At 42.6% G+C, this 25,840-nt stretch overlaps 1 protein-coding gene across 2 annotated transcripts in view; it reads right to left on the reverse strand.

Moving 5' to 3' along the window:
• Window positions 1-25,840, reverse strand: part of tmem135 (transmembrane protein 135) — a 537,823-nt gene that overhangs the window by 144,451 nt on the left and 367,532 nt on the right. For both annotated transcript variants that reach the window (XR_015079728.1, XM_085998806.1), the window contains exon 6: window positions 23,037-23,083. Coding sequence is in view for 1 of the 2 variants with exons in the window: in XM_085998806.1 (XP_085854932.1) it covers window positions 23,037-23,083 (47 nt within the window). In the remaining variant the exon portion in view is untranslated. The remainder of the gene's footprint in view (window positions 1-23,036; window positions 23,084-25,840) is intronic.

A 25,840-nucleotide genomic window follows, 5' to 3' on the forward strand; every position in this document is an offset into this window, starting at 1 on the left:
ATCTTGTCTAAAGTTAATTTAAATAGTTATTCATAACTCTAGGTACAAACTTAAGACAGGCCTAAGGAAGACATTAGGCACTAGTGCTGGGAGAGGAAAATTATCTGTTAGTGAAATATGAAGTTTAAAAGTATAGGACAATTAAAGAGGAGTGCCACAATCGGAGGGACAAGTGTTCAGCATCCATTACACACACATATATACAAACAGACACAGATACATTCACAACTCCACGGACATATACACTACAGAACAGCAATTCCATTTCATATTGGTTATATATTTTGTATGCACTTTTAGAGAATGCACATTTAACCAAACTAGTTGTCCGTTCAATTAATTGTGCATCTACATGCAGAACAATAAACAGAAAAAAGAGGCTCACTCTGTTTAAGTTCAACATTTGGGCATACTATTTTTCAAGAAATAAATCATCGTTCTGGTTGCTTTTTTGACACTCTGCACACTTGATATACAAAAATGATTTACTTGTCAATTCACCTTAAAGATGCAACACCCCATAAGCTTATGTTGCAAAAATCATTGACTGAACACAAAATATAGCTTTTCTAATTTAAATCTCCAACTAATCACTATTCAATGTTTGCTGTTCACACCTCCCATGCCCAACTGACATTAGGTGTGAAAGTCAAGGTCATTTTGTTTCAGCGAAATATGAAATAAGTTTTAACCTGAATATCTTTTATCTTCTTGTACTGGCATTTGGGCATCAAGCAAATATCACTTGTTTGCGATTTTCATGTAAAAATGGAGAGAAACATAGAATGCAAATCCCAGAGAGCACAAACGGAATTTGATTCATTCATTCAGTCATTGCAAACCAGTAGCCCTGATTATAGGAAATAGCAGCTCTCCCTTGCACATTCTGGGGAGGTTTTCTGTTTTCACAGAAAAATTGATCAAGACACACGATGCAACCCCCAGAACAGCAGTAAAAATCCCAGAATCCCACCGAATTTACAAAAGATTGTCTTTGCATAAAGTAATCCCATCTTCTGGGATAGTCTTTACATGCCACGACTTATTTGGCACCGTACCACCGTATGTAAAACAGGAAAAATGTCAATTGCCTGTGCGTGCAGCATCTGACGTATATATACAAAGCAAAGTTTTAGTCATGGAGCTATAGTGTGACTGCAACAATACCATTCATCAATGTGAGTTTGCCTAAAAATCCCAATTAAGTATGTGGAAGATGTCTAAGTTTTATTCCAGTAGATTTTACACTGCTGGCATGATTCAACTATCATATTATAGAATGGTATAAACGGAGCTCGTAACGTAAAGCAGCGCAAACTGATCAAAGCAAGCACAGTTTTAAAGGGTGTGCAGGGACAGAGGGACCTGGGAGTTAGTGTGCATAGGTCCCTGAAGGTGGTAGGACATATTGAGAGAGTGGTTAACAAAGCATATGAGATCTTGGGCTTCATAAATAGAGGTATTGAGTACAAAAGTAGAGAAGTTATGCTGAATCTTTATAAAGCGCTGGTTCGGCCACAACTGAGTATTGCGTTCAGTTCTGATCACCACACTTTAGGAAGGATGTGAAGGCCCTGGAGAGGGTACAGAGGAGATTTACCAGAATGGTTCCGGTGATGGGGGATTTTAGCTACAAGGACAGGTTGGAGAAGCTGGATTTGTTTTCATTAGAGCAAAGGAGGTTGAGGGGTGATTTGATAGAGGGGTGCAAGATTGACAGGTTTGGATAGGCTAGACAGGGAAAAGCTGTTCCCACTAGTTGATGGTACAAGGGCTAGGGGACACAGATTTAAGGTTTTGGACAAGAGATACAGGGGGGATGTGAGGAAAAACTTTTTTACACAGCAAGTGGTGATGACCTGGAATTCGCTGCCGACGGAAGTGGTGGAATCGGAGACATTCAATGTTTTCAAGGGGAGACTGGATATAGGCACTTGAGGGAAATAAACTTGCAGGGCTACGGGGATAGAGCGGGGGAATGGGACTGCCTGGATTGCTCTACAGAGAGCCGGCACGACTTGATGGGCTGAATGGTCTCCTTCTGTGCCGTCATGACTCTATGACTATGACTAGTACCATTTTGAGTGCGCTAACACAAACCTAAATTACTCATCAAGGCTCATTGGTTTAGGGGTATGATTTTCGCTTTGGGAATTGTTATTGAAATTACACAAATCACTAAACGTAACAACACAGGTTAATACGGTCGTAAAAAAGCAAACAAAGCATTGGGGTTCAGTTCCAGAGCAATAGAATTAAAAAGCAGAGAAGTTACATTAAACGTTTATAGAAGTTTGGTTAGACCACACTTGGAGTACTGTGCACAGTTCTGGTCTCTATATATGGTCTGATAGATGTTAAAAATTAGAATTTCGGTCTCATAGGATAAACCCATTAGCACTGGCCTTTTCGAACTGCCAACAAAATGCAGGGAAATAATGAGCTGGCTTCAAAATTCAACTGGAGTTTTTTTGGAATACTGAAGTAACATTACATGAAGAAAAACACCCACTATCGTTCCCCAACACGCACAATCTCTCCCCCAACCCCAGTCTCGACCTCTCCCTCACCTTTCCCTGACCCCAGTCTCACCCCTCTCCCTCACTACAGTCGTTCTCTCTCCCTGACCCTAACCCTAACCCTAACCCTCCCCCTGATCCCAGACTCTATCCCTGACCCCAGACTTTCTCTCTCGCTCTCTCTCTCCCTCCCCCAGCCTGACCCTTGTGTGTACCTGCAACTCTTTTGTCAATCCATTTGTTGGTGTTGATCATCTATCTAGTAGGTTAGATGGTGGTTATAAATGGATCTCTACAAATCTTAAGACTACGTGCATACACCTATTGCACAACATATCTGCAGAATCAGAACAGATTGGTAGAACAAGCATGGCTTATTGAATAATTCACCAGCACCCATACTTTTTGAAGGGAAAATGTTTTGTGCCAGGTCAAGATTTGGTTTTCTGCTGATTCATTTGAAAGGGCAGGAAATCACAGGAGAGATCTGTAATTAAATTAAGTACACAAAAGACAGACTCCTTCATGCACTCTACATCTAATTTAAAACAGCAGCACTCCTCAGAATAAATTTGGAGACTTAAGTGATTAACTTATACGTGATGATATATTAGAGTGTTTCAATACTTCTAACGGGGTTTTCTTCAGTTACCAAGTAGCACTGAAGTTTGCATTTTCATTCTTCGGTTTATGTTTTTGTTCGTGTCAAAGTTGATTTTTTTATCTCCTTATAATCAGTGATAGAAACATGAACAATGCCAATACAAAGCCACTGGAGAGTGCCAGGATGCAGCTCTGCTCACATGCACCTGAGCAGTTGCTGAAACAGGTCAAAAATACCCCAACATGATCCTCACTCTCCTTGGGAAATCCAGTAGCCAAGGACTTCCTAACCAGAATCAGACCTTTCCTCTTTTTAATATTGGTATAAAAAAAATGCTAAGATACTCCTCTGCTGCTTTTCCCATTCTTCCTACTTGCTGCCATAGAACCCAGGCCAATAGTGCTACTGACTGTAAATGATGTTCTTGCATGCTTTTTACAATTCAGACTTAGATTTATAGTTACCAGCACTATGGCCTTGGTTATCTGCTGGCAATAAGAACGGGAGTAGCAGCCAAGACAGTCTCTTCTACTTTGCACTTCTCTGCTTCAGGATCCATCTAAATTTGCTCCCTGGTGGCATTTTTTGAAAATCTGCAACTGGCATAATGCCTGTGACCTACTGACTACCCTCGTCACAGTTTATGGGCAGCAAGGGAGCCAAAGTGGGATGGAATAATCAACAGATTTGGAAATTCCCATAAGATAGGGGTTTGATCTAACAGCGTTGTTCATAAGGGCCCAGAAATTCGGGTCTCCACAGGTGAGTACGCACGGGGTACTCACCCGTAGGCCCAATGGAAGTGCCGGTTTCCTGCATGCGCGGGAAACCGGCACTTCCGTTCCTCTGAAAGGAGGGGTCAAGAGATCGAACGCGTGCGCAGTAGAGGCTGCGTGTGCGCATTGAACTTCGGGGTTTTTTTTTTATATACAGGTTTTCCCGGGAAGATAAGCCTGCAGAATTTAGAAATGTAAAAAGCAGGCGTAATACAAGGTAAGTGGTGAATTAATTAAAATTAAAACATTTTTTCCACAGGTTTATTATTTTTAAATACTTTAAAGCAAGGTAAGTTTATTTTTAGCCCCATTAGAAAATAAAATTATTTTTTTCAAAAATTTAAATTATTGTTTAAAATAGTTATTTCATGTAATTTATAGTTTATTTAAAAAATGTGATTTAAAAAAAAAATTATTTGAAGATTTAGTGCTGCTTTGGGGCTGTAGTATTTATAAGTCTTGACAGCACTTCCTGTCAGACTTATGAATGGAGCATTCCGTGCTCCGACTGGCTCCCCATGGCCCACGTGATCCCAGGGGACGCTTCGAACTAACTGCGCCCCTGGGATACGCAAGCACTGCGCGCCGGCAGCTGGACCAGGCCCTGGATCGGAATTCTACGGGGGCCCACAGCTCAACGGCCGGCGCGCAAGGTAAGTGCAGATCGGGGGCTTGCACCCGCGGGAAGCTCCCGACCCGAATTTCTGGGCCATTAACGTAAGAAATCGGAGCAGGAGTAGGCCACGTGGCCCCTCGAGCCTGATGAGTCATTCAATAAGATCATGGCTGATCTACCTCAATTCCACTTCCTGCCCCATCACCATATCTCTTGATTCGCACTATCAGCAAGCAAAATTTCATGATGTATCATATCCCCTGCACAAAAGACATAACCCATGATGGTTTATGGTTCAATTTAAACTCCCAGGATGAGTGGACAATTGCATGCCCACTTGAGCATTGCGATCAGGGATCAAAAACATTGACTGCACGCGTGAAACACAAGTGGTTGGCAACTATGTAGCCCTAATGTGCTGCGACTCTGTGGGAAACAAATTTGCAGCCACAATCCTTACAAAAATGCCCAGACGTGCCACTGTGTGGGCTGCCAAGAAGAAGCGAGTGAACAGACAAAGGGTGACCTCAACACACTCTTGCATACCTCCGAGCAATTAGCTGAGAAGCAACACTGCTACAAGTTTGGAACCACTCTGTGCATCAACCAGGCTGGCCAGGGATGGGGACGTCACAGTGGGAAACAAGGACATGGGAGGACTGAAAATACCTATGGGAGACTCAGCCTAAAAAAAACCTTTTAGGGGCAAGGTTTGATATTTTGCTTTTTATCCTGTAAGGTGTACAGTAAGTATTGAAAAATGGGATTCACTGAGGGTAACCCATTATGGAATAGGGTTCTCAAACATCTTTATCACATATTTGTTTTTTCTAAAAAAAAATACATCTACTTTAAAATCATGCTTCTCTTAACGTGTCTCAGTGGATCAGAGGCAGTCCAATAATTGCAGTGGAGCAGCAGGGGGAGCTGGAAGACAAAGTGCAGAAACATCAAATCTTAGCGTCTGTCTGAAACATTTTGGATTAGTGATTTCCATTGAGGCGCCAGCATTCTCCTGATAAATGGTTTACATCATTAAGTGAGAAATATAATTGACAGTAAGATATGCAATGTAGGCTCTTATTCTGGAATCCCTACAAACATCTTTTTTAATGTCTGTCTATGTCTGATATTTTTGACTGGTTCAATACTTGTAATTATTATCTATAATTTATTATTGATTCAATCACAAAAACAACCAATTAATATTCACCCAATAATATCCTATGCAATACAACTGTTATGAATGTTTCCTAATGCTGGATGCTATCAAACAAGATTATAATAATATTCAATGCCACTATTTCATCATTAGTTCTAAATTAATAAACACACTGAAATGAATTGATGTCCCACCTGCTGTTGCTCCCTTTCCAATTCCAGGAGGACTCTGAATGCATCCTCTCTGCTGCCCATACTCTGTCCAATGCATGATAACAAAAAAAGTCAGAGGGAATCTACGACTGTACCATTAATTTGCTAATTATAATAGTGACTTTCCTCTGGTGTTAATCATGGATAATCCAAGACCTGGAGTGTGGTTCCTGATGTTTACTGCTATCGTGCTACAGCCTACTGTTAGATTGACTCATTTGGTAGCATTCTCACTTTTGAGTCAGAAGATTGTGGGTTCCAGCCTGACTCCAGGACTTCATCACGTAATCTAGGTTGAGACGTCAGTGCACTGCATCACAAGTCTGATTTAAGGTAAAAATGTTACACACCCAACCGATACCAAAAGACAGATACAGTATTTGTACAACGTACATTGTAAAATTCACTTAAGATTTAAGTAAAATATAAATAAACCATAAACATCGACCTGAAACGTTAACTCTGTTTCTCTCTTCACAGATGCTGCCGGACCTGCTGAGTATTTCCAGCATTTTCTGTTTTTATTTCCTAAATAATAGAAGTTCACAATAGAAAAGGACGCCATTTGGCCCATTGCGTCTGTTATCTCTGCTATAAAAATCTAATATTAATCCCACTGCCCTGCACTCTCCCCATAGATCTGTATCTCCCTCGGCTTCAAATATTTATTCAAATTTTCCCTTAAAAGATTCAATGGTCTCTGCCTCAACCATTCCTAGTGGCAAAGTATTCCATGCTCCAAAAATCCTCTGCATCAAGAAATTTCTCCTAACTAGTCCTCATTCTCTGAGAATTTTAAACTAATGTCCACTTTTTATTGACCCCTTCCCCCCGCAGCCACACACCACAACATAAGGAATTAGTCTTTCTGTATTCTTTGATAATATTTGACTAATAGTGATAGTATCCCAAATCTCTCCCCATATATATCAAGTGTAATCAAGCAGCACTTACTCAACAATAACCTGCTCACCGATGCTCAGTTTGGGTTCCACCAGGACCACTCGGCTCCAGACCTCATTGTAGCCTTGGTCCAAACATGGACAAAAGAGCTGAATTCCAGAGGCGATGTGAGAGTGACTGCCCTTGACATCAAGGCAGCATTTGACCGAGTGTGGCAGCAAGAAGCCCTAGTAAAATTGAAGTCAATGGGAATCAGGTGGAAAACACTCCACTGGTTGGAGTCATACCTAGCATAAACGAAGATGGTTGGGGTTGTTGGAGACCAATCATCGCAGCCCCAGGACATAGCTGCAGGAGTTCCTCAGGGCAGTGCCGAAGGCCCAACCATCTTCAGCTGCTTCATCAATGACTTTCCCTCCATCATAAGGTCAGAAGTGGAGATGATCGCTGATGATTGCAGAGTGTTCGGTGCCATTCGCAACTCCTCAGATAATGAAGCAGTCCATGCCCGCATGCAGCAAGACCTGGACAACATTCAGGCTTGGCCTGCTAAGTGACAAGTAACATTCGCACCACACAAGTGCCAGGCAATGACCATCTCCAACAAGAGATAGTCTAACCGCCGCCCCTTGACATTCAACAGCATTACCATTGCCGAATCCCCCACCAACAACATCCTGGGGGTCACCATTGACCAGAAACTTAAATACAGTGGCTACAAGCGCAGGTCAGAGGTTGGGTATTCTGTGGCGAGTGTCTCACCTCCTGACTCCCCAAAGCCTTTCCACCATCAACAAGGCACAAGTCAGGAGTGTGATGGAATACTCTCCACTTGCCTGGATGAGTGCAACTCCAACAACACTCAAGAAGCTCAACACCATCCAGGACAAAGCTTGATTGACACCCCATCTACCACCTTAAACATTCACTCCCTCCACCACCGGTGCATCGTGGCTGCAGTGTGTACCTTCTACAAGATGCACTGCAGCAACTTGCCAAGGCTTCTTCGACAGCACCTCCCAAACCAACGACCTCTACCACCTAGAAGGACAAGGGCAGCAGGGGCATGGGAACACCATCACATCCAAGTTCCCCTCCAAGTCACACACCATCCTGACTTGGCAGTATATCCCCATTCCTTCGTCGTTGCTGGGTCAAAATCCTGGAACTCCCTCCCTAACAGCACTGTGGGAGTACCTTCACCACATGGACTGCAGCAGTTCAGGAAGGCGGCTCACCACAACATTCTCAAAAGCAATTAGGGATGGGCAATAAATGTTGGCCTTGCCAGCGATGCCCACATCCCATCAAAAAATATATAGTTTCCCAACCCTGGCATCATCCAAACTTCACTTCATGCTCTCTATGGCTATAATGTCCTTTCTATAATGCCCAAAATGGCAACACAGTACTGTAATTGTGGCCTAAGCAATAGTTTTTGCAAATTTATTACTTCTTTACTCCTGTATGCTATGCCCCCATTTACGTACCCCAATGTTGCTGACTTCTTAATAGGTTTTTAAAAAATCTACATTTGCACTTTCAGGGAATTTGAGCTCCTTTCTTTGTTCACCCACACCCTGCAGTGTCTTTCTATTGAGTATATACTCCCACAATGTATTCTCTCTCACCTTTCCATGTTAAATTGCATCTGTCGCCTACCTATCTACCTTCCTGATGTCTTTTACAGTCCTGCTCGCCATTTGTCAAGCCTCCTACCTTTCGGTTAGCAAATTATGGAATTGTGTTCCCGATGCCAAATCATCTATAAATTCCAAGAACAAAAGTAGACCTAGCACTGACCCTTGGGGTACACTATTTTCAACCTTTCTCCAATCAGTGCAACACCCATTTACCCTAACTCTGTTAACTGTTCATCAACCAACTTTCTATCCATGCTGCCACATTTCTTTATACCATATGCCTGCAATTTTACTAACAGGCCTCTTGAAACACCTTATTAAATGTCTTCTAAAAATCCACACACTTAATTGGCTGTAAAACGCTTTGGGACATCCCGTGAAAGGCGCTATAGAAATGCAAGTCTTTCTTTTACCTCCTGTCGTCTCATTTTACCCATGTTTGTATCATCTTTTTTTATTATAAATTCTTACGTCCACATTTATAATGTAAACTGCCTATGTAAACTTGCCACACTTTAATTACATCTCATCAGTGGTGCTGTCAAACTTCAGTTTTACATCCCCACCCCTCAGCCTGCAGTGTAGAGAAAATGCTCCAACCCACTGCTGCCCAAACTACTGCAAGTTTTGCTATTTAATAATAAATATTAAATCGAGGTATTATATAAAAATAAGGACAGTAAGCATGACTTGAAAATGGGGTCTGAATTGAGTCAGTGCGCCATGGTCCAGTAAATCCTCTAACCCCACTTCACCTGAAGATTAGAACTGTGCAACGCCACGGTAGATCAACTAGGACAGTTACACTTTATTGCAATTGTGTTGAAACACAGATCAAATCAAACCGATTCTATTCATAGTAACAGTTATAAGTTGACAACAAACAACCAGAGGTTTAGTAGATAAGTGCACCACACTGCTGAAAACATGTGGAGCATGCCATTTCTGACCCAAATATCTTTTTTTTTCCTCCGATAATTGAGACAAATTTGATGAGGCTTTCTTTGCAACTCCTGTCCCCTAGCAAAGGCAGTGACCCAAAGAACTAAAAGGCTCATTGTAGAGTAGTTTATTCTGTCTCATTCCTAACACAGCCCTAAAATGACCTTCAACTAATCTATAGTAGTGAATATTTCTAAGACTATGCCGGACAAGGTTGGCAGTTCCACGTATAGTAGAAACATTTATTGTAGCCACTATAGGGTTTAACTGATTGCTCATTCAAAAGGTTTAATTACAACAATACATTCAACAACAACAATTTGTATTTATATAGCACCTTTAACATAGTAAAAAGGCCCAAGGAATATTATAAAAAAAAACTGACACAGGGGGAAAAAGAGTAGGTGACCGGGGACTTTGCAGGGGGGGGGGGCGGAGAGAGAGAAAGAGTGCAACAGAGAACTGAGGGATGTGGGATAGAGGTTGCAAACTTGGGAGACAATGGATCGGAGGATTGGGGCTTGGGCAGGGCTGGGAGAGAAAGAGCGACTGGAGAATGGGGTGGGGCCCAGCATTTCCTACAGAGCTGATTGCCACTCAGCACATTGCTGCTGCTGCTGCTATGGGGCTAAGAAAGGAGCAGCCAGTAAAGGGGTGGCTGAAAATTACCCGAGGACTTTACTGTGGGTAAATAGTGAAAGATTGGTTTCACTGGTGGATGAATGGGAACAAGCAGACGGAGACAGAGGATCCTCACTGGAAGAACTACGGGAGAAGTGGTGGTGGATGTTTTTGAATTGAGGACTATTAGACCAAGGGATGCTTCACCACAAGTGGCTATTGAGGCAGAGACTAGGACAACATTGAAAAGAGAATGGGCAAGCATTTGAAAATAAGGAATATAAAAGGTTTGAGGGGAACGGGGTTCCTGAAGAGAGCGCCAGCATTGGGGGGCCAAATAGCCGCCTCCTCCTGTGCATAATTTCTATAATCCTTTGAAAACTCTCCTTTATTGAGTCGGGGTCCAGGAAGTGGTTTAGAAAGGTGGGTGCTGAGCTGAGTTCAGGACAATGTGCCCTGAGAGAAGAGCCCACTGCCCTTTGTGTTATCTCTTGGCTTAAGAACATAAGAAGTAGGAGCAGGAGTAGGCCATTCGGCCCCTCGAGCCTGCTCCGCCATTCATAAGATCATGGCTGATCTTCTACCTCATCTCCACTTTCCTGCACTATTCCCATATCCCTTGATTCCATTAATATTCAAAAAGCTATCGATCTCGGTCTTGAATATACTCAACAACTGAGCATCCACTGCCCTCTGGGGTAGAGAATTCCAAAGATTCACCACCCTCAGTGAAGAAATTCCTCCTCATCTCAGTTTTAAATGGCCGACCCCTTATTCTGAGACTGTGACCCCTGGTTCTAGACTCCCCAGCCAGGGGAAACATCCTCCCTGCATCTGCTCTAAGAATTTTGTATGTTTCAATGATATCACCTCTCATTCTTCTAAACTCTAGAGAATATAGGCCTAGTCTACTCAATCTCTCCTCATAGGACAATCCCCTTATCCCAGGAGCCAGTATGGTGAACCTTTGTTGCACTCCTTCCATGGCAAGTATATCCTTCCTTAGGTAAGGAGACCAAAACTGTCTCACCAGGGCCCTATACAATTGCGTCCATGACAAGGCCTTGGACAACGTGGACCACTTTCCATACCTCGAGAGCCTACTGTCAATAAGGGTAGACGTCGATGACGAAGTCCAACACCGCCTTCAGTGTGCCAGTGCAGCCTTCAGTCGCCTGAGGAAGCGAGTGTTTGAAGACCAGGACTTCAAACCCAGCACCAAGCTCATGGTCTACAGAGCAGTAGTGATACCCGCACTCCTGTATGCTTCAGAGACATGGACCATGTACAGCAGGCACCTCAAAGCACTGGAGAGGTACCACCAATGCTGCCTCCACAAGATCTTGCAAATGCATTGGCAGGACAGGCGCACCAACATCAACATCCCCAGCATTGAAGCTTTGACCATGCTCGATCAGCTCTGACGAACGGGCCACATCATCCGCATGCCAGATACGAGACTCCCAAAACAAGCGCTCTACTCGGAGCTCCAACATGGCAAGAGAGCCCCAGGTGGGCAGAGGAAATGCTTCAAGGACACCCTCAAAGCCTCCTTGAAAAAAATGCAACATCCCCACCAACACCTGGCCCAAGACCGCACAAGTGGAGGAGAAGCATCCGGGAAGGCGCCGAACACCTCGAGCCTCTTCACCGGGAGCAAGCGGAAGCCAAGCACAAACAGCCCCTCCCCTTCAACCACCGTCTGCCCCATCTGTGATAGAGACTGTAGGTCCCGCATTGGACTCATCAGTCACCTGAGAACTCATTTTTAGTGTGGAAGCAAGTCATCCTCAGTTCCGAGGAACTGCCTAAGAAGAAGATATAATTGCAGTAAGACGTCTTTACTCTTATGGTTCAGGTCGGCCTGTGTTGGCCAGTTTTGATGTGTGAAGTCCAAGTACAGATCGGCTCTCAGTTCAGAGTTGTCACCTTCACATAGAACCAGAGTCCAAGGAGATAGGGAGTGTTAAATGAGGTGTGTTAAAAGTCGCATTGACTGAGGAGCCTGAAAACACCTTGTGCAGTGCAGGGAGATTCTGGTTGTAGTTTCAGGGTGAATATCAGCAGGTTATAGTATTACTACTAGCTACAGGTAGGATATAACATAACATCAGGGTGTTACACCTATTACTGCCAGTTATATATAGACTATCTGAGTTATTGTATTATTACTGTTGGGTAGGAGGAAAACCTGAGTGTTACCAGTATTGCTATTAGTTATTGCTACAATGAGTTCCTATTAGTTACTGGCTAAATCAAAGTTCCTCCCATCTCTGGTTTACCCCCGTGAATCCCTCTCTCACTTTCCCACTCTATTTCCTAGGGGACGAAGGGGAGAGGAGGGGAGAACAGGCGTAGAGGAAGAGCAGATGGGAGGGTTTAGATGGAAGAGGAGAGGGGAGCGGGATTCAGCAGAATGATGCTAGAATGCGGAACAGTAGTAAAAAAGCTATTTTGGCGTGGTGTGGTGAAGTGTGCTAGATGTGGACTGTAAGTAATTAAACAGAGTTGATAACTGTCATAACTAAAGCACACGAATCATATTAAAATCAAGTCCGAGAACTAAGCCATGAATGGAACAAACAATGTTTTTACCTCGCAATTTCTTCCAGTTAAACATTGGGAAGACTGAAGCCATTGTCTTTGGCCTTCCCCCACAAACACTGGACACTTGCCATCCATTCCATCCTCCTCACGGGCCACTGTCTCAGGCTGAACCATATTGTTCACAGCCTTAACTTCCTATTTGACCCCGAACTCAGCTTCCAGCTCCATAATCCTCCTCTACTTCCACCTCCATAACATCGGCTGCTGCTAAAACCCTCATCCATGCCTTTGGCACCTCCAAACTTGATTATTTCCATAATAACAGAAAATGCTGGAAAAACTCAGCAGGCCAGGCAACATCCGTGGAGAGAGAAAGAGAATCAACGTTTTGGGTCGAAACCCTTCTACAGAACTGGATTATTGATTATTTCCATGTTCTCCTGGTCATCCTCCCATCTTCCATCGTCATAAACTTCAGCTTATCCAAACTCTGCTGCCCATATCCCATCCCGTACCAGGTTCCACTCATCTATCACCTATTGTTACTGATCTTGTCCCCCAACCCCTCCCATTTAAAACTCTCATCCTTGTGTTTAAATTCTTCATTACATCACCCCTCTCAATCTCTACAACCTCATCCAGCCCTACAACACCCCCCGCCACCTTCCCCCAAACTCTTTGCTGCACTGACCCTGACCGTTAATGCATTCGCCCCTCGGCTCCATGCTCAGGAATTTCCTCCCTAAACCCCTCAATGTTACCACTTCCTTGTTTTCCTTTAAGATCCTTCTGAAAACCCACCTCTTTGACCAAGCTTTGAGTCACCCCACCTAATATCTTTGACTTCTTTGACTCGCCGTCCATTTATTTATTACACTTCTGTTAATTATCTTGGGACATTTTTCCACATTAAAGGCAGTATAAAAATGCAAGTTGTTGTTAGCCCAACATTATATAGATTTCGAAAAGAAAGGGTAGCCTGACATTAGCTGCTCTCAACAATACTTGTGTGAATAAAACATGTCTCTGGCATCATATAAAAATAGGACAAAAGCAAAATACTGCAGATGCTGGAACTCTGAAATAAAAATAGAAAATGCTGGAAATATTCAGCAGGTCAGGCAGCATCTGTGGAGAGAGAAACAGGGCTAATGTTTCAGGTCGATGACCTTCTGTCAGAACTGGAAAATGTTAGAGATGTAACAGATTTTAACGGATCATCCTCCGGCATTTCCGCTACCTCCAAAGTGATCCCACCACCAAACGTATCTTCCCCTCCCCTCCCCTTTCAGCATTCCGTAGGGACCGCTCCCTCCGAGACACCCTAGTCCACTCCTCCATCACCCCAAACAGCCCTTCCCCTTCGCCTGGCACCTTCCCGTGCAAGCGGAGATGTAACACCTGCCCCTATACCTCCCCCCTTCCCACTGTCCAGGGCCCCAAACACCCCTTCCAGGTGAAACAGCGATTTACTTGTACTTCTCGCAATCTAGTCTATTTTCTTTTCTTTCCAGTTTTGAAGAAGGGTTCGATCCGAAACGTCAACTCAAATTTCTCTCCACGGATGTTGCCTGACCTGCTGAGTTTTTCCAGCAGTTTCTGTTGTTATTTCCCATTTACACCTCTTGTACTCATCTTTTGTTTCTTTACTTGTCCCATTACCATCTCCTTTTGCTTTGTAAAATCATACCTTTTGTTATTTAATCACTCCTGCCTTGCACTCTATTCACAGACCTTCCCTTTTGTTCTTTCCTCCCTTCCCCCCTTTCCCTGCCCCACACTTGCTTAAAATCTGTTACATCTCTAACTTTTTCCAGTTCTGACGAAAGGTCATCGACCTAAAACGTTAACTCTGTATCTCTCTCCACAGATGCTGCCTGACCTGCTGAGTAGTTCCAGCATTTTCTGTTTTTATATACTATACAAATAGGACCCATTAATCACAGGAAATCTCACTGAACATGCAGAATATGGGAACTGTTATTGTGGCTGTTGCTTGCCAATCTCTTTGTAGTTTAAAATCACTTTGGCATCCTGTTATCACTATAAAAAATATTATAAGCTAAACAAATATAATTGGTACCACAAGCTTGAGGACGTTTCTCTCCAAAACCATTTAATAATATCAATGACTAGTCACTTTGAGCATGCGCACAGTCATGATCACCATTTCACAGAAAAAGCAATACTCTGATTGCAAAGGATCTCAAACTGCAAAGGATCTCAAACTGTAATTACTAATGTGCTGTACGGATGGCTCAATACAGCTGACTGAAAATGTTGTGGCACATTCAGGAATTTGCACTCATCACAATAGCCTTCTGTGTCTGTTGAGTCCCACATGAGGACAGAACAATCAGTGCAAACATCTCCCCATAATCTGCCATTAAGAAGTTTCAAGAAGGAAAGTTTGTCATGATTAGTTGATGCTTTGGTGCAGTTAGATTCTAGCAGAAAGCACAATTCCCCATGGCTCCACAAATACCCTAGCCTTACCAAGGAGAAGGGGAAAAAGTGGGTCACTGTTTCTTTTCGGATCACAACTTAAAGTTGGATTCACCTTTTTCAAGTTTTGATTCATTTACTTTTGAATAGAAATCTTAATTTAACTTCAAGCACAATCGGCACAAAACAGTCCATCAATATTCATTTAAATGGTGAAAAAAATAGATCTATTCATTGGTGAGTAAAAGCTGGAGAACAGGAGAATCCATATACTTTGATCTTTTTAAGGTGAGAAGCATGGAGTATGAAAATCAAGCAGTCTCAATTCTTGATCATCTCCTTTTGTTCACAAGAGGGAATATAATTAAAAGAAACAAAATAACTTGATACAAATACGCCAGTTGGGAATGAAAAGCAACCAAATTGATTCAATAACAGGCTCTCACTGAACTAACAGCACATGCAGATTGATGAAATTAACTTTTAGCCCCTAAAATACAAAGTGTCAGAATGGTGATGGAAAGAATATGAAAAGGCTGATAAATAATAAAAATTCAATGACTTCTTGGTACAGGTAAATGCAACAAAAATATTTTTAAATCTCAATGCAATGTCAAACACAATGAAGTATCAAACTTCTAATGCTGGATACATTTGAACCAGGAACAGGCGGGTCCAATCAAATCTAGAATGTCTTTCCTCGGAAACAGTTACGTTAAACTCCATTTATAGACACAAGTGGGATCTGAAATAATCCACAATAAATGCCAGTATTGGGTATAATCTTCAGAAAGCTACATTTAGCAATTCAGCATCAACACCGAAGACACCAGCGGCTACAAAATTTGGCCTCTGCCAGACTGAGTGGCCTTAGAATCATAGAATAGTTATAGCATGGAAGGCAGCCATTCGGCCCATCGAGCCTGTGCTGGGTCTCAGCTAGTCCCACTCCCCCGCCCTTTCCCCGAAGCTCTGCAATTTTTTTTCCTTCAGGTACTTATCCAACTCCCTTTTGAGAGCCATGATTGAATCTGCCTCCACAACCCTTTCAGGCAGTGCATTCCAGATCCTAACCACTCGCTGCATAAAAAAGCTTTTTCTTACGTCACCTTTGGTTCTTTTGCCAATCACCTTAAATCTCTGTCCTCTGGTTCTCGACCCTTCTGCCAATGGGAACAGTTTCTCTCTATCTACTCTGTCCAGACCCCTCAAGATTTTGACCACCTCTCCTCCTCTCAATCTTCTCCGCTCTAAGGAGAACAACCCCAGCTTCTCCAGTCTATCCACGTAACTAAAGTTCCTCATCCCTGGAATCACTCTCATATAAATCTTTTCTGCACCTTCTCGAAGGCCTTCACATCCTTCCTAAAGTACGGTACCCAGAATTGGACACAATACTCCAGTTGAGGCCAAACCAGTGTTTTATACAGGTCCATCATAATTTCCACGCTTTTGTAGTCTATACCTCTATTCATGAAGCCCAGGATCCCGGAAGCTTTTTTAACTGCTTTCTCAACCTGCCTTGCCACCTTCAATGATTTATGAACATATGCCCCTAGGTGTCTCTGTTCATGCACCCCCTTTAGGATTGTACCTTTTAGTTTATATTTCCTCTCATTCTTTCTACCAAAATGTATCATTTCACATTTTTCTGCATTAAATTTCATCTGCCACGTGTCCACCCACTCCACCAGCCTGTCTATGTCCTCCTTGAAGTCTATCACTATCTTCCTCACTGTTCACTATATTTCCAAGTTTTGTCTCATCTGCAAATTTTGAAATTGTACACCCACATCCAAGTCATTAATATACATCAAGAAAAGCAGCGGTCCTTGAACTGAACCCTGGGGAACACCACTGTATTCCCCTTCCCCCAAAATGGAAAGCAGTCCCTCAGACAATAGTATTAATATTAAAGGAAATGTGGCCGTTTGTTTATGCTGAGACTAGCATTCAAATTAGATATTAAGGCCACACGTACATTGATTCTTGAAATATTTAATTTGGTGTCGAGTGAACACAATTCCTCAGCACAAAACTTCTTCAAAATTTAGACTTGGGATCCTAAAGCCCAGTAATGCTACTCTCTCCTTTGCAGCACTACAAACCACAAGGGCCCAGTGCTAATCACAGCCAGGCAGTTGTTGGGGATAATACAAAAGGCCTCAGTGACCCTGGGCTAAGGAGGGGGTGGGGGGAAAACAAAGAAAAATACATCAGTCATGGTTCTTGCTCCTTACTGATACCACCTATTGCAAATTACCTGTGTGGACATGAGGAGGACAAGATTGGGCTCAGCTGTGAAGCCTTCCACAGTTAAATAGCCTACTGACTGCAAACATGCAGAATTACCATTTGGACAAGGTGCAGAGAGCTAGCAGTATTTGTAGAATTGGGCCCCAGTGAGAGTTGAGACTTTCGGAAGAGGAAAGGAAGCAATAAAAACAGTTAACCTGATCTCTTTGAAACCAAGGACTTTGAGCATGTAGCAGAACAATCTAATCTGAACAACCTGGATGCCCTCGAGCATAAGCCATTCTTGCATTATCTAAATAGAATTTTAAGGATATCTTTCTGAATGCACATTGGTACAGATAAATTACTTGTCCATATCCCTCACTTCAATATATGGTATGAGCACACGGCCTAAACTGCAATGAGAGTGTGACCCACGTCCTCCCCTGCACCCCAAAAAAAGTTGGAAACTTGGACACACACACACACACCTCTAGATAGGTATCTTAAACCTTTATACAAAAAAAGGCAACCATTGCTGATGGTGCATGACACAGTAGAAATGCATAAATGGCAGACTTGGATCTAAATATAGGTTTCTGTGGCTTTTGTTTTCATTACTATCCTATAATGGGCTTAGTTTTCCAATTTCTGATTACTTGCACTTTGTTCAGTCTGCAGAAACTCTAGGAAAAATTGCTTGCCCCAACCCCCAATTTCATCCTTTGGCCCACCTCTCCTGAAGATACAATTCTACAGGTAGTGGCTGCCTTCTATTATCTCACCCAAACTGGCCACCTTCCCACATAAACCTGCACAAACACTTATGTCCTTTCAACTTTCCTCACTTGGCAGCTACACATGTACACTATCAGCAGGGGTCACTGGATGCTGATTAGGAATGTGCACTGTTACCATTGTAAAACATGTTGATGTTAATTTTAACAAACCTGATCAGCAAACTCAGCATGGACTATTGACTGTACCTGTGAGGTTAAGTGCCATACCATGTAGTGCCCAGAGAAACTAATCAACTATGTAGCCTTGAATACAGAAGCAAATATGAAAATTGTTTAGGTTAAAAATAGGATTTACAGTTGATGCAGAGTTCACATAGCGACATTTCTTTAGTTAAAATATGAAATTATTTGTAGCAAAATGACTTAAGATGCAGTTCATGTCAACCAAGATATAAAATGAAAGATTTCTCTATGACAGCTGCTTAGCATTCGCAGTGAACAAATTTTGGCAGAATTAGGCCTATAGTACATAACTAGCAATTAAAAACGGGTACAATGGAACATTTATTTCAAAAGCACATGCAATAACTATGTAACTCCAGAGTTTAAAACTTTGCTCAACAATTCAGTTTTCTCCACCAGCCCATTAACCTTTTTCTAATTTGGAAAGCATTTGCTAACCTGAAACCCAAAACAGGCCTCTCCTTTTTGGACAACGGTGATGACTAGTGCAGTTCCTTTTGAGATAGGAGGTCCGTTATGCTCGTGTGCTAGTGGTAAACAATATTTGTAAAGAGCAGGGAGGCAGTCCCTGTTGTTTGGATGATGAGTAGGCTGGAAGAAAACTCAGCCTGCTGCTTCATAGAGATTTCCCTTTCCTCCGTTTTCCTGCCAATTTTCTTTCCTCACATTCTCTTTTCCTGAAGGCATTGACTCCTTATTGGGATATAGTTTAATGGAAACCAGAAACCTTTCAGTACTTTTCCCAAGTGAGAGTATGGCCAGTAAATGTTCACATACTTTCTTTTTTACATATTACTGGGGGGTATCACAGCACCCAACATCCGTAGACATGTGCTTCCAGCACTGGATAGGAACCAGGTTTGGGAATCCTGGTCAATTTTCCACTTCCTAACCCGGAATGCGGAGGTCAATTATAATACCTTTACTAACTTCCTGCACAGACTGGAGGTCAAACTTGTGATCTTTCTGGTCTGTGTGGCTGACCTACTCACTAGCTAAACCAGCTGAGTTATAGAGATGGTGTACAAAGTTCTTGCATCTGACATCGATTCCAAATGAAATCTTCAAGGCCAAATTTAAAAGGAGATGTGTGTTAATTTACCAACTGCACCACTACCAGAAACAAATTTGCTTGGTTACCTCCCATCAGCACAACTCCACTGCAGCTGTGCTAGCGATTCACCAACAATAACAAGGAAACAGCTTTATCTGCTTCCCCTGCATTGCACTGCACGTCCTGCAGCAGAGAAAACAACTCACATCTGCTTTGCCAAATAATATAAAGGTGAAAAAAATACATGAAGCCGAGATGGAAAATACCATCAGAAACAACAGTGGGTGAACGTCAGTTTGATCTGGCTACGTTAGAAGTTTATTTGACTAAATGTCTGCATGTGCTATAACTAGGAACGCTCATGGCTTTGATCTATAAATTATGACTAATTTGATAAATTTGGACCTCTTATGAAATATACTACCCAAGTTCTCACTTTTGTTTTGTATCATGTGCCACCACTGCCCAAATCGAATTTTTTGGTTTAATTTGTTTTAAACTATTTTTTTAATACATTCACTTTACTTCTCAAAATGTCTATCATAACACACAACTTAATTGCAAGTACAGTACAAATCGTTAAAAGAGCGAGCCTGTATTTATATAGCACTTTTCACATCCTTAGCATGTCCCATGGTGTTCTACAGCCAGGGAACTAATTTTGAAGTGTAGTCACTGTTGTTATGTAGGCAGGAAATTTGCACACAGCAAGGTGTCGAACAGCAAGAGATGAATGACCAGTTAATCTGTTTTGTGGTGTTGATTGAGGGATAAATATTGGCCAGGATACTGGGAGCACTTCCTGCTCCTCTTCTAATTGTGCCATTGGATCTTTTACAACCATATAAACATGCAGACAGGGCCTCGGTTTAACATTTGTTGATGTAGGTCCCCATTATTTCATTTTATACCACTAAGTATTTCCAACATGTTGCATCATAGATTAATTTAAGGATGCAGTTGCAACTAAGTTATATTTTAAAACTGTTTTTTGGGGGGGGGGGGAGGGGGAAGAGAATAGTAAAACGCAGAATAGGCTCCTTTTATCAGTGAAGACAGTGGAGTAAAACAATGATCCCTTTTAAAGTCTCAAAAAGTACTGATCACGAAGTTAATTAAGAGCAGTTTAATATGTGCAGTTTTTAAACAAATTAAGAATCTGTTGCTTCTCATGTGCAATTATATTGGCATTAATGGTTTGCTGAACAAAAGCAAACATACCAAAACATTATTACATTGCTTCTAATGAAAACCTGATTGGTATTTTGAAGCATTATGAAAAGCTTCCTTACTTCAAATTTATTGCTGGATCAACCAACTAAATATATGATTAAAATTAAGAATAACTGAAGCGAAATAGATAAAAGCAAATTGACCAATAGCTTTCATTATACAACTGGCAGGCACAAGTAACAAAACCATCAAAAATTATTTTGTTACTATACACATAATAAGTTGGTTATTTATGGACTATAACTGGAATTTAAACTTCGTAAAATAGAAAAAGGATCATATTTTACTTGGTTGCGCTTACTGATCTGGAGAAGACTGAAGCTCTTTAGTAGATTATGTAAAATATGTGTAATTTTACTAATTTACAATACAATTTATTAATTGCTCTCTCTTTTTGGGTCCATGCATTAAGGAAGTGGATAAGTTAGAATTTCAATAACGTTATGAAGACTCTGTATTCCAGGCCCCTTCTCACTCCTGCAACCAGGAGGTGCAGAAGAGTAGCCCAAAGTGACTCTAAGAGCCTAATTATTGAGGATCACAGCCCAGACATTTTGAGATCGCACCATATGAAGAATTATAATTATAAATGTTAAGAACATTGCTTTACACAGGATAGTATGAATACATTATGGAACCCGAATCTTCCTGTTCGTATTTTGCCTCATGGTGGAGATGTTTAAAGTCCTTATAACGTTATCGAAATTCTCTCTGTGGGGAGGGGCGCTCTTTTATAAGTATCAAAAAGTGATGAATTTAATCCTTACTATTGAAATCCTGTAGTGAAACATTAGTATTATGAGAGAGTTAGAATATGAAAATAATAAAATCACATCCCAAGACCCTCAAGAACTACACATGCCCTTTTTCGTCAGTTTTCTCGTTAACCCTCCTCTCTCGAAGACATTGATTCTTGCTGACGCCAGTCAACCTCGGTTACTTTGGCCAAGTGATGGTGGGGTGCAGGGCATCACTGTGGAGCCTGATTCTGCCCTCGCCAAACATCCACAGATATACATCCAGCAAGAATTACTGGATTGTATTCTGGAGCTGAAACCCTGGCTTGGTAATCTCTCCTGAGGTTTGTGGGACTGAGGCTAATTGCAGCACCCTTATGGCAATCCTGCCAAGAGTCAATAAACTTAGCATAGATTGGAAATTGATACAGGATCTTCTGGCTTGTATGGCTCAGCAACACACTGGCTTTGTCAACTGAGTTGGGGAATCTGTAGAGGCTTTCTTGTAGATTAAGCTTTGTAACAACTCCCTAATAAAACTATCCGAACACCATTTGAAGTAACTACCACCATTATTTTCATTTCTTTTAGTAACAGTTTAAATAATTTCCAACTTGCTTTGCGGAATTTGTTATGGCAGTTTTTATTTCTTTTCTTGAAAGAAATTACTTTCTTCAAGGGACGAAGAATGGGTACAAAAGGGCAATAAAGAACCTTCAATCTAAAGGAACAGGATAAGTATTATGTTCTTGTATTTAAATAAGAGTAACCTTCATTCCGGAGCCAAGAAATCTGTTTGTAAAATTTTACAAGTGCTGGTCGTCACAATATGCATCTATTCACCTTCTAAAAAGATGCAACAGAATCGAGTACGTGCACAGCACAAAGACATTTCCAACTTTATTGTTATAAAAGAAAAAGCAACGCCACTTATGTTTTCCCTTGATTTCGACTACTATTTATTTATACCTTGCATTTTAAATTACAACTGTTCACGAGAGTATCCAATATTTAGATCAGATGAATTGAGACACAACTTTTGTGGGCCTGTACAATACAGAAGCAGGTTTATTCACCATGACAACTTGCACTCTGCTTTCTGCTCATACATTTTCAAACAAAATCGCTGGATTGGCCACAGGTAAATTTTAGAACACAGAACTCAAGTCTTTTTCCCATCTCACCACAAGGCTTTAGTAACTAATTTATTAGCTTTTTCCAAGATAAGCATTTTATTCCTTTTTCTAGTCTGTTAATCTTGGTTATGTTCATTAAAGTGGAGTATTATATACTCAGAATGATTAAATTGCATACAGCATAGAAACAGCAGTAGTCATGTTATGATAATGCTCCCCGCTACTTCTATCAAACAATACAGCAATGTTTAGTAATCATCTAAAACTGTCAGTGCTGCATCTTTCCATTTGAACACAACCCTGTCAATGTTCTTTGTGGTTTACCACTGAACCATGACTTGTACTTCACTGTGTCTTGTCTTGTACATACACCAGACTACTCCAAATGGTTTTGTTCAGAAGAAAAATGGGCTGACCTGTGGTGCCATTCTATCTGGTTGGCTCAGCCCAAGTCTTTTGCAAACATATTCAAATTCACTTCTCTGACCTAGGGGGCTCCAAGGAGTGACAAGGCTTCAAAGCTTTGTCTAGGCTTCTCATGGGCTGCAACAAAATTTGAGCAAACCTCCCAAAAAGTGGGAGCTTTAGATCAGTGAGCCATAAGGCTACAGAGGGCAGCAAAGACAGTAATTAAGGAGGCCTAAGAAATACAGAGGCCATACACTTACCTGAAGAAGAACATGTACAGGGCAGCTGTGAAGCAAAACAACAGGACCTGTACAAATCCAAACAGATAAGAGGAAAATTATTCTGAGTGCATAGATAGTTCATCCATTCTCCCTCTCCCCCGAAAACACAGTTCACATTTGTGCATTGAAAATCTGAAATGGTTTATCAAATTTTAAGTTAAAAAAATAGCAAATCTAGCTAAACAATAAAAATCATAATAAAAATCTGAACAGTTTTGAGAAGTTAATTTGACCAGATATTTATTAGTTAAAAAACTCAAAAATATTTGAGTGCTTTATTTTAAAATCACAGCCATTCATGTTTCACACAGACAAAAAAATACTTGGCAGTGCTGCTAATCGACTTTTGAAAAACAACTCCTAACTACCAACTCTAAATCTCATGTGACCAGTACATGCCGTTTGGTCAATGATCGGATAAATAGCTTACTTGACAATCTTATTCTCATCAAAATTCTGCAACCTCAGGACTCAAAATATTTTCATAGTAACTTAACTGTATTGCAAAGCTTTATAGAACCAATAGATAACACAAGATTCAAACCACAAGCAAAACTGAAGTATTTTTAGTTAACACATTGTCATTATTTAGGTTAGGCACTTCCTAATGCCTCAATGAGCAAATAGATGGCCCTGTACAGTAGTGAGCAATTCATACCAGGAAGATCCCAGGTTGTGGCTTGGATCTTTACTCGATTCACTCCACGTGAGATCAAGAAACAGCCGAGCACACGGGATACAGCAAAGGCTATGGGCAGACAACATCCCGGCTGTAGTACTGAAGACTTGTGCTCCAGAACTAGCCACATCTCTAGCCAAGCTGTTCCAGTACAGTTGCAACACTGGCATCTACCCGACAAAGTGGAAAATTGCCCAGGTATGTTCTGTGATGCGCCATCAATTACTCAAAAGACTGAGGTTGAGCGAGTAACAATCAGGCTTTTATTAACTAAAGAATGAAGGTCTTGTCTCGAGTGGTCGACCCGTCCAGAATACTAAGGGACTGGGAGGTAGTCACTTATATACCTGGAATAGTGGGAGGAGTCAGCCGAGGCATGTCCAGACCTGTACCTAGTGGAATACACATACCTCTACAGACAGGTATAACAGTGGTTTACCACATTCACCCCTTGTTTAAAAATGAGTCCGGCGGGGTGAAGTGTATTTAAAAGTTCGTGTATTGGAGTCTCTCCGGAGGTCTTGTCTGCCGCTGTGATCGACGTGGCGACGGCAGGGGTGGTGGAGCTTCCGGCGTCGCGTCCCGTGTAGGCTGGGGCCCTGGAGTGTAGTCCTCGTGGGTGACGGTCCAAGGCGAGCCGGCTGCTGGGGTTGGATATCGGGTCGAGGGGGGGGGGGGTGGTAATGGGTAGTGGGTTACAGCGGTCCCCGAGGGTGCGAGGTCTCGTATGGAGACTGTGTCCTCCCGCCCTACAGCGGTCCCCGAGGGTGCAAGGTCTCGTATGGAGACTGTGTCCTCCCGCCCGTCTGGGTACGCAATGTAAGCGTACTGGGGGTTGGCGTGGAGGAGGTCGACCCTCTCGACCAGGGGTTCCATTTTATTGGCCCTCACGTGTCTTCTCAGTAGTACCGGCCCTGGGGATGTCAGCCATGGCGGTAACGATGTCCCCGATGTGGACTTCCTTGGGAAGACAAACATTTTCTCGTGAGGGGTGGCATTGGTGGCAGTGCAGAGCAGTGACCGAATCGAGTGGAGTGCATCGGGGAGCACCTCCTGCCAGCGGGAGGTCGGAAGGCCCCTAGACTTTAAGGCTAGTAGGGCGGCCTTCCAAACTGTCGCATTCTCTCTTTCCACCTGTCCGTTCCCCTGGGGGTTGTAACTGGTGGTCCTGCTTGTGGCTATACCCCTAGCGAGCAGGTACTGGCGGAGTTCGTCACTCATAAACGATGAGCCCCGGTCGCTATGGATATAGCTGGGGAAACCGAACAGGGTGAAGAGGCTGTTCAGAGATTTAATGACCGTGGCACTGGTCATGTCCGAGCAGGGGAAGGCGAACGGGAAACGGGAGTACTCGTCAATGATGTTGAGGAAGTACACATTGCGGTCGGAGGAGGGGAGAGGCCCTTTAAAATCGACGCTCAGGCGTTCGAAAGGGCGAGTGGCTTTTATCAGGTGGGCTCTGTCTGGTCTATAAAAGTGCGGTTTGCACTCAGCGCAGACTTGGCAGTTCTTGGTCATGGTCCTGACCTCCTCGATGGAGTAAGGCAGGTTGCGGGCCTTGATGAAGTGGAAGAACCTGGTGACCCCCGGGTGGCAGAGGTCATTGTGGAGGGCCCTCAGCCTATCGATCTGCGCGCTGGCGCAGGTGCCACGCGGTAAGGCATCTGGGGGTTCATTGAGCTTCCCAGGTCGGTACAAGATCTCGTAGTTGTAGGTGGAAAATTCGATTCTCCACCTCAAGATCTTGTCATTTTTGATTTTGCCCCTCTGCTTGTTGTTGAACATAAAAGCAACTGAACGCTGGTCAGTGAGCAGGGTAAATCGTTTTCCGGCCAGGTAGTGCCTCCAATGACGCACAGCCTCCACAATAGCCTGGGCCTCCTTCTCGACCGCGGAGTGTCTGGTCTCCGGGCCCTGGAGGGTTCGTGAGAAGAATGCCACAGGTCTCCCCGCCTGATTAAGGGTGGCGGCCAGAGCGAAGTCGGACGCATCGCTTTCCACCTGGAAGGGGATGGATTCGTCCACTGCGTGCATGGTGGCTTTGGCAATGTCCTCCTTGATGCGGTGGAAGGCCGAGCGGGCCTCTGCCATCAGGGGAAAAGAG

Source organism: Somniosus microcephalus, chromosome 10, assembly GCF_052327205.1.
Source record: "Somniosus microcephalus isolate GS21.2 chromosome 10, FLI_Smic_1.0, whole genome shotgun sequence".
In the NCBI taxonomy this organism is placed as follows: Eukaryota; Metazoa; Chordata; class Chondrichthyes; order Squaliformes; family Somniosidae; genus Somniosus; species Somniosus microcephalus.